The 10301-nt window shown below is 42.0% G+C and overlaps 1 protein-coding gene across 1 annotated transcript in view; it reads right to left on the bottom strand.

The window, feature by feature from the left end:
- The window catches only part of LOC123504183 (pantetheinase-like), a 17184-nt gene extending 6889 nt beyond the window's left edge, over window positions 1-10295 (bottom strand). Inside the window, exons 1-3 of the mRNA XM_045254529.1 lie at window positions 10170-10295; window positions 3802-3967; window positions 2307-2464 (exon numbers count right to left, since the gene is read on the bottom strand). Coding sequence (XP_045110464.1) covers window positions 2307-2464; window positions 3802-3871 — 228 coding nt within the window. The 5' untranslated portion in view covers window positions 3872-3967; window positions 10170-10295. The remainder of the gene's footprint in view (window positions 1-2306; window positions 2465-3801; window positions 3968-10169) is intronic.
- Between the last annotated feature and the right edge of the window lie 6 nt (window positions 10296-10301).

Raw genomic sequence — 10301 nt, 5'->3', positions numbered from 1 at the left:
TCTCTCTCTCTCTCTCTCTCTCTCTCTCTCTCTCTCTCTCTCTCTCTCTCTCTCTCTCTCTCTCTCTCTCTCTCTCATCCAATAAAAGATAACATCTTCAATTAGAGACATTATATCTACTAAGAATCATTTAGCAAAACTATTATAAGACTATCAAACATTCTTTTCTGGAAACACTAAATTTCAGTAATTATTGAATCCAAGCACAGTTCATCATAAAGGTGTCCTTCTAAATATATATATGCGTGAGATTTTGACATGTTGCAAGCTGGAAACTTCATAACTTAGCTGGAGGCTGCCGGACCATACTGCATCCGAGTAAGGTATGGTTATGTTGCTCTCGATTTTAAGATTTCTTTCACGCGTATGCCAATTGTATCTTTCGAACGTTCGGGAAGCTGACAGGATGAAAAATTTCGTATTCTTTTTAAATTTACAGAAAAGCGAGGAGAAATTACTCTGAACTTAATTCACGTTACACTGCTATGAATGTAGGCGGATTGCAGCTCGTGAACCGTGTGCTCGCAGCCTGCCGTCTGTCGGTGTCTTCCACATTCTCCCCACGCCAGGAAACACAATTATGTAGATTAAAGCTGAAACTACAACACAGTGCCAAGTCTTCATACACGCGGGCATTAAGTGACTGCCTCCTACTACCGCTGCCAACACCTGCTCTTTTTTTATTTGCGAGGAAGAACTGAAATCTCATTATCCCCGCGCGCGCACACACACACACACACACACACACACACACACACACACACACACACACACACACACACACACACACAGCAACAGGATGCAGCATATCACCAACACCCTCTGCCTCGTACAGGACACCGGCGAGTGAGTCATGGGCTGCATACACTGGCTATATATTATTCCCTAAATTCGTATTCACCATCAAAGTGCGATTCTCCTCTTTCAGCCTCAATCAACAATACCAGCTTAAGAGAATCTAGAAATAGGTGCCATTTATTTTTGGGATATAAGCACGTAACCTCTCTCCTCTCTCCTCTCTCCTCTCTCGTCCTCTCGCCTCTCGTCTCTCGTCTCTCGTCTCTCTTCTCTCTTCTCTCTTCTCTCGTCTCTCGTCTCTTTCTTACACACACACACACACACACACACACACACACACACACACACACACACACATTCATGCACGCTTACACGAGTACGCCCACGCTCATACGCACTTGCACTCGCACGCCCACGCGCATGTGTGCGCGCGCACACACACACGTTCCTCCTCACAACCTACCTGCCTACCTGCCAACACGCATCACTCCATCACTTCTTTGCCATTATGAAGAGTACCGCAACCAACTAAACTTCAAAATCAGATCCACTACTCCTATAGACTTGCCAATACCACCCGTTGGAGGATTTGCAGTTGAGATGGTTATTACGCTAACCTGCATAATCAACGCGTCACTCCGATAGGCAGTGTGTTCATCCACCTGGAAGACATCGCACATAAGCCAGCCAGTTTCAGTAACCTGTGCCGCACTGCCATCCCTTCGTTCCCCAACGTCCTCTGCGAGAGCTTCGTGGCTGACTGGGTCTACGAAGATCTGGCACCCAAGGTTAAGATGTTCGGCGGTTTAGCAATATGAGGGCTTCATCCACCACACACTGCCTTTTCTTTTTGTTCATTAGTAACTCTGGCATCAGAATCTTGATACTATTTATCTATAAAGTTAAGAAATGAACCACATGCACCGTGACCATGTTTTTACGTTCCTATGGTACGTAAATGTTAGATTATTGTAAAGTTTAAGAAAACAACAAAAGAATCCATTACTGACTGATGTGATTTCAGTACGAGGTATCCACGAAAACAATGAAAAAAGTTGTTTTTTTTATTCTCTGAGGGAAATTAAATCGTCCACTCCAAGTCCAACATGGAAAAATAGGACGACTTATTGGATTTTTTTTATAACAGCGACAGTAATATATACCACACACCCTCCCCTCCTGGCACAACCACAGCCTGTGCGGACTATTAGAGGCCGACCATAGGACTAATGGTGCTGGCTGACCACCACCACCAGTATCACTAGTAATAAGAACTACAACAATTACTACAGAAAAAAATGCAAGTTATCACCGTCTTTGTTCACCCTAAGAGACATGTTTGGCTCCCATGACCTTTACTTCCTTTTTTATATGAGAGAGCAACGGGGCAAAAATAACAAAAATTCAAAGAAAAAGCCCACTTTAATGCCGGCTCATGGGAAAAAAACATTCGCATTCTTTGAAGATATAAAAGAAAAAATCAGGAAGAATACTTTGATGTGGTTTACCTGTGCCTTAGCTAGAGCTGCATACTCAGCAAGGATCATGGCGTTCGTCTGCGTGATACCTTCCTTCCCTTCTTCTGTCTCCTCATGGTAAGATTCATACTCCACAACAGCGCCCACGTACACCACAGTGTCTCCCGCCCGCACCCGGTGTTCATCTCCTGGAAAATAATACAACAGTGAACCGTGACCGAGATGTGGGATAAAGTGTACCACAGTAAAGCAACATTACGTAGTTTATATACACATCCAAACACACTCCGGTACATTTTTCCATACGTGTGCTCCCACCACCCACCCACACACACACACACACACACACACACCAATGCTTTGTTTTGAAACGTCATTAATAAGCTGCTATGTTATCGATAATCATGTGATTCTCTCTCTCTCTCTCTCTCTCTCTCTCTCTCTCTCTCTCTCTCTCTCTCTCTGTGTGTGTGTGTGTGTGTGTGTGTGTGTGTGTGTGTGTGTGTGTGTGTGTGTGTGTGTGTTAGAGACGTCGAGCGATACTATCAACATGGAAATGCCATTATTGAGGCGATTATCGCTTTTCCACTTGTATTAAGCATTACGGATGATTACCACGCCAGGCAGACGTCACAGCACATTCAGGTAATCAAGCGCAGCGATAGTGCAGTTTACGTATCAACCCACTATTGCAATGGGATATTTTGAAACCTATTACACAAAAGTCCTATTTGAAAAATTTTGGTCGATATATTTTGCGTCTCTCTCTCTCTCTCTCTCTCTCTCTCTCTCTCTCTCTCTCTCTCTCTCTCTCTCTCTCTCTCTCTCTCTCTCTCTCTCTCTCTCCCTTTACATCAAATATAAACTTAGTGCCCTGTTACCTTTAAACACAAACAAATGGAAGGACTGGGAAATAGATGAACAGACAAATATATGCTTCAAATTTTTAATATTGCTGATGTGAAGCAAGTAGTGCGAGTGTCGCATCAACATATGTGGCATGAGGCTCTGCTTCTAAGGTTTTACATTGCCGCTGCCAGGCAAACACTTCTCGAGGCAGATCCCCGGCACCGCTACGCCATCTCTTCCTTCAATATTTGCTTGCCTTAAGTTTTCATGCTTGACGTACCTTTGTTTCTTCTGGAAATTTTCCTCAAAATCTAAAGTGAAGCATCATGCGACTAAGACCATTCAGTCTCGCCCAAACGTAGACTTAACTCGAAACTTGGCTAAATGAACCCTCTTTGTCGGCCTCTCTCCTTTGCTCGTAGGATCTCTGCTCCGTTACCGGCGAGGAATTATTACGTGTCTGCTGAGTAAATGCCCCCAGACTGCCTCAAGTAGTGGGTCAATATTACCAGACAATGTCTGACTGTTGCTGCACTCGGCACCTCGCAAGGCACCACTCGGAGAAAACTTGGCTGGCTCCTGTGCACACGTCCAGTACAAAAGTAGCATTGTAAGCGTAATATTTGTGTGTGTGTGTGTGTGTGTGTGTGTGTGTGTGTGTGTGCATTTTACTCACCAGCAGGCAGGGCCACCACACTGGACCACCACACCGCCAAAGCTGGCAACACCGCAAAGAATAGCTTCATCACTAAATGGCGTTGTAACAACACTGCCGATCCTTCCTCGCTGCTGACCGAAACACTAGTGTCGCTCGTGTAGTGCAGCGGCACCAAGCCCGTGCTCTGATAAGATAAAACGCAATAAGATTTACTTTCACATTTTGGAGGTCAAAGTTTTGCATACATAAGCCCATTTAGGCGGTATTTCTCTTTTGCAGCAGCTTTGTAATGATGGTCAACATTAGTGCATGGTGTATCAGGGTGCATGATTTTTCAAAGGTTATTTGGAAATAATGGGATACATAGTAAGTGCATCACAAAAGTGTACAATAGAAAAAGAAAATGAAGTTTTAGGAAAAAAAATAAGTTATGTATGTAACATATATATGTACGTTCTCTCTCTCTCTCTCTCTCTCTCTCTCTCTCTCTCTCTCTCTCTGTCATGAATCTTCAGGAGATTGCAGCTGGCATCCTCTACACTAAACTGTTTCCCGCTCTGTGGTTATAAATACCGAAAGCTCTCATCATTTAGGGGTTATAATTCATGGTTTCGTTTATATTCTCGAAAAAAATAAATCTTATCAATTTATCATTTCATTTCATTTCGTGCTTTCCAAGATTTAAGCCATCAATGCACGATTTGTTTGACTCTCGAAAAAAAATGGTTCTCTCTGCAAATATTTGTCTGTAGGGTTGACTATCATTACGATATGAAATTCCAAAGTTCGATACTAATAACAACACACACACACACACACACCGGCCCGGTAGCTCAGTGGTTAGAGCGCTGGTTTCACAAGCCAGATGACCGGGGTTCGATTCCCCGGCCAAGTGGAGATATTTGGGTGTGTCTCCTTTCACGTGTAGCCCCTGTTCACCTAGCAGTGAGTAGGTACGGGATGTAAATCGAGTAGTTGTGACCTTCTTGTCCCGGTTTGTGGTGTGTGCCTGGTCTCAGGCCTATCCGAAGATCGGAAACAATGAGCTCTGAGCTCGTCAGAGACTGCAGCAGATCAAACACACACACACACAAGGAAAATGTCTGAGAGATGTTAAAAAATATAGTTTCCCGCAAAGACGTATTGAGACGTGGAACAGTTTAAATGAAGAAGTAGTGTCTGCAACGAGTGTGCATACTTTTAAAGTAAGATTGGATAAGTGTAGATATAGAGACGGGGGCCACACGAGCATAAAGCCCAGGCCCTGTAAAACTACAACTAGGTAAACACACACACACACACACACACACACACACACACACACACACATATATATATATATATATATATATATATATATATATATATATATATATATATATATATATATATATATATATATATATATATATATATATATATATATATATATATATATATATATATATATATATATATATATATTCTGTTACAGAATGACAAGAGATTTATTATTGTTATGCAATTATTCTCTCCAATTTACGAGCTTGTTATCCGTGGGCCGCATCACCGTGGCGGTGGTGCAGGCTGGTGGCGCTCAGGTCTGGCCCGCCACAATACAACTAGCTCTCCTACCCTCATACAACGCCTCAGAAATATTATCAGCAAAACCTTTTGCATTATTGAAATGAAATGATCAATTCCTAACACACTGGTAACAAAACATATCCGGGTGTACATAACTAAACTTGACAGATCCAAGGAACGATCCGCAGCACTGCCACTGCGCCGTGAATGCTCTGTGCACTCCTCCTGACATATCGGTAATAAAGTAACGACTCAATCATCAAGACACTAACGGCCACCTCGGCATGGTGCAACCTTTAGCCAATGAGTGTGTGTTCCGAGGCTTAGTGGGCCGTTTGGTTGGTACTGAGTATACATAATGCACATACTCCTGGATCAATGTCCGAGGCACAGAAGTCTCTATCAGTGCGTTGCATTTCATCTCTAATTGTGAATTGAGTGAACTGTTATGATGGTCAAATTGGGAATTAAATCCTCACTTCCATCATATCATCGCTATTTTTGTACAATACTGAGGAAAATTTAGGTTTTAACACGAAAATTATCTACCCTTCCCGGCCAGAATGCAATGATAAGCAGGGTGAAGTGGAGCCCGCATGACCTTGCTATTGTGGCGCCGAAATCAATCAAGCAATCCCTAGCAAGCATATTACGGTGTTTGCAATTTGCGTAAGGGAAATATTGAAGTTTCTGTAGCTATGTTTCCTTCAGTTGGTAGATGCACATATCTAATGGTCATATTATTACAACTCTGCTCCACGATTCTACTGCATTTTTCATTCATAAAGATAAAGGAATAGAGAGACAATGTAACAAGCACACATGGCAAAAAATGTTAAACCTCTCTTTTTCTCTGTCACAATAAAATGCTTTTAAATTCTAATGTAATAATGATATTCCCACAAACCAGCCCTTAGTGGAATAGTACGCTCCTTTTTCTTTTCATTCCTAATTCATTTTCCATGCCGTCCAGACCGAGGCACCAAGGAATCCTGTAGTTGAGGCTGTATTGACCCAGAGCTGTCACTACGCATGAACCTCACATGTCATGATTATTTGATTCAGTCACCCAGACACTACGATTGAATTTTCTTCTCTCACAGAAAACAGCGAAATCTAAAGGGTGGGCTATTTAAAATTCTTACTGTACTTATTTAGTTCTAAAAGTTTTTTTTTATGTAGTGTATTTAGATTACTTACATTTGTATTGCATGTTGTTGCATCAATATTCAACTCAGAAATAAACGGTGATTTTATATTGTAATAACTAACTGGTCATCCATTTTTTTTCCTATTATTCTAACACTTGATAAAACTTTTTTTTTTTACAACCCGTGAACGTGTTCAGAGTTACAATCGTGAAATATGATGCGATTGATAAGATGAATCCACTGCCAGCATTAAGCTAACAATACCACTAACATGGAGGTTGACTGAACCAACGTGGTCTGGAAGTAAATTTAAGATAAAATACAAAGGGAAGGATATGAAAGGAATTTCCTGTCATTCATTAATTACATATGTATCATGAAAAGAAAATGACTGAAGTTTTAGTTTACGTTAGGAAAAAAAATATTCTTGTGAGAGATAACTGAATAAAAACTTCGGCAGTGCTGGAAGAGCGAAGTTACAAAAACCAGACCCCACACGTGTGGGCTTCACAAAACTCTCACGAGAGTGGATGGCTGAGCAGCTAATAAGTTATGAAGGACACCGAACCGCAGGAGGCAGGAAGGTCACAAGTGGTGCTGCCGCTGGCTCTATCCTCAAGGTTGCCTGTAAGACTTAAGTGTTTCACCGAGACCCGCACTGGGAGCTCATAAATCATGCCTGGCAGTGTGTGTGTGTGTGTGTGTGTGTGTGTGTGTGTGTGCGTGTGTGTGTGTGTGTGTGTGTGTGTGTGTGTGTGTGTGTGGCATGATTTCCTGCTATCAAGTGACTGTTTCATCTTACAAGGAGCATCATTTCCCCAATGCACGGCCAGATCACCAGTTTTTACTCCTATTGCAGTCGGAGTTCATGTTGCTGTTACAACTCTTGGTTTCGTGTCTGGGGGCTATAACGCCTTAGCTGAGGCTGAACACCATGTCCTACCCACCTTTAATATATAAAATACATGAAACCCATACAAGTGTATTGTTTTTTCTATACCTAATACCTACCTAACCTCTACTATTATGCTATATATCCACCTGTGGAAGGGGGAACGCTGCCCGTCCATTCACTTTGCAGGCCAGGGTGGAAGAATACTGCCGCGGCATTCCCTGCGCATGGTAAAAAGCGACTTGAATGGACCGAGGAGATCTCAGCCATGGTAGGCAGGTAGGTAGATACAGATACGACGATCGATAGCCAGATACATAGTACATACAAAAGGATAGATTATATATACGTGTGTGTGTGTGTGTGTGTGTGTGTGTGTGTGTGTGTGTGTGTGTGTGTGTGTGTGTGTGTGTGTGTACTGGTTAATGTTCGTTTCGGGGCATTGTTTAGTGAATGCCGGTTGGGAGTTTTTTTTTTTTTTTTTTTGGAGGAAGACAATCCCATGCAAAGCACAAAGGTGCATCACGAGGCTGCTGTACCGCTGAGCTGCACGCACCACTGCTCCTGAAATCTCTGCTTCATGCCAAAAGTTAAATAATTCTAGCTTAACATTGTTGTATGACTAATGCATTCTTCGTGCTTAATTTTCTTCTTATATTGTGTAATCCATCAAAGTAATCCGATTTTTATAACAGATGGAACAGTTTGATGACATTTTAGCACCAAGATAAAATATATAATATCAATGGATAGTTGCAAACTTTGAGCTAGTGCAGGAGGTGGGGAGCTTTGTTTCTATTGATTTTGTATATCTACATCTATTAATTCTTTTTTTTTTTTTAGACGGACAGTTTCACCCTTCGATGTATTAAGGACTGCCATACTAACCATTAACGATAAAGTACCGTTTCCCACATTCATACAAAACCCAATAGAATAGATTATTTCATCTTGACCAGAGTGTACCTGTACTTCAACTCCTCTGCAGTTCCCAAGATACGTGCACATCTTTCATAGCTCAATCATCCCTTATGACTTGAGTATGTATCGCATAAAATTTCACCACTGCTCAGCCACAGAAACAAGGAGTTTTGAAAAATGTTCGACAGTTCTCGTATATGCATCGAACTCCAAATTGCTTCTGCTGAGTTAAAAGCGCCGTCAGTGTGTAAAGAAGTATTCAATGCGTATGTATACAAGTGAATGCATTGAGTGTAACTGAGCATGTGTGCATGTTTGCATATGTACATTTATTACGTGTATATATATGTGTATAAGTATGAGTAAGTACAGTTTACACATATACTTATAGGTGTGTGTGTGTGTGTGTGTGTGTGTGTGTGTGTGTGTGTGTGTGTATGCGCGTGTGCGTGTATTCGTGCGCATGTGCGTGTATTCGTGTGCGTGTGTTTCATTATCTACCATGCCAGCTTTATCTATCAATAAGAACCATTACTACTGCGCTACACACATCTCCCAGTTCCTCCACAGGTACAGCCAATGGATATTAAACAGGCAATTTACATAAGCCTCCTCACTCGCATCTTTTAGAATACCTACTACTGCCTCACCTTCTCCTCGGGGTATTCATAACCATAGTCACGTAAAAAAAAGCATTTGAAGTTTAGATTAACGCACAGCACAAACACGCATGTAAACAGTGAAAAACAAGGAAAAAAGTTTGTCATATTATACATTCCGTTATATATTGGGATGTAAATGTTAGCTTTCATCCGTTTTTTTTTTTTTCTTTCTCTTTTTTTGTGTCAGGTAAATTCCACACAACCTGAAAACTACGCCATAAAACTCGCTGGCGAACCATCAGGCTAATGTACGCATGATTGAAATATTTATCTACTGCTGGATCGCTTACATTAGTTGGAAAAGGGAGAAATAACCGGAAAAAAAAGACGGCATCGCTTTCCTGTCTTTTTTTTTTTTTGAGCGCAAATATTCAAATAACATGTTCACAGAGAGAGAGAGAGAGAGAGAGAGAGAGAGAGAGAGAGAGAGAGATGATAAACTGACACTGAAAGGAAAAAAGCATGAAGGAAGAATGAAAGCAGGGAGGGAAGGAATACATGAAATGGTAAAGCTGGAAGGAATAGGAAGGGAAAAGAGAGACGAAAGAGAAGCGAGACACATGACAGTGGAAAGGGAGCTAAGAATGGGAGGGAGAGGAGGACCAGGATATAGATGGAATGGAAATTGAGATGTTTGAAGAAAGATAACAGGGTAGTCAGGAGCAGGGAGAAGAGAGAACACAGGTGGAAAAAGAGACACCGATTGAGGGAAGAGAAGACGGAGGAGAAATGGACGAAAGAAAGACGGAGTGAGAGGAAAGCAGGTGGAATAGAAAGATTGCGTAAAATGGAGATCTCAGAGGGAAGTAGAGAAAAAGAGGATTGCATATGAAAGGAAGAAGAGAAGCTGAGCACCGGGGGGAGGAGGAGAAAGAGCTGTGCGAGGTGGAAGACGACAGGAAGGGAATTGGAGGAGACAGAGGTGCCGGTTAAAAGAATTTGATGGAGTAGTTGAGAATGATAGGCAAGTAAAGGACGAGTGGGAAAAGAAAGACGGTGGTGATTGGCCAGTGATCATCCTACAAAGGGGCGTTTGTTTTAAGACTGCAGTAGTTTGAAGCATGTGCATGTTGTGGGTTAGGAAATAGTGTGTGCTGGACAGTCAGTGCAGCAGACTCTCATTATCTAACACAGATAAACCCATCTTGCGCCACGGACATCTTGAAACGCAATGACGACTAAAATAACACCTACTTTTGAACAAGTTCTTGTAGCTCCTTTTGGAGTACCTCCGCCACACACACAGGACTGCTGCGCCGCCTTGCTCGGACGCTCCTTGTTGTTCGGTGACGTTCATTCCACTTGGTCCAGCAGTGCTTCTGATTC

This window comes from Portunus trituberculatus, chromosome 15 (genome assembly GCF_017591435.1).
Source record: "Portunus trituberculatus isolate SZX2019 chromosome 15, ASM1759143v1, whole genome shotgun sequence".
In the NCBI taxonomy this organism is placed as follows: Eukaryota; Metazoa; Arthropoda; class Malacostraca; order Decapoda; family Portunidae; genus Portunus; species Portunus trituberculatus.
The sequence above is the reverse complement of the archived record's forward strand: the minus strand, read 5'-3'. Positions and strand labels throughout refer to the sequence as shown.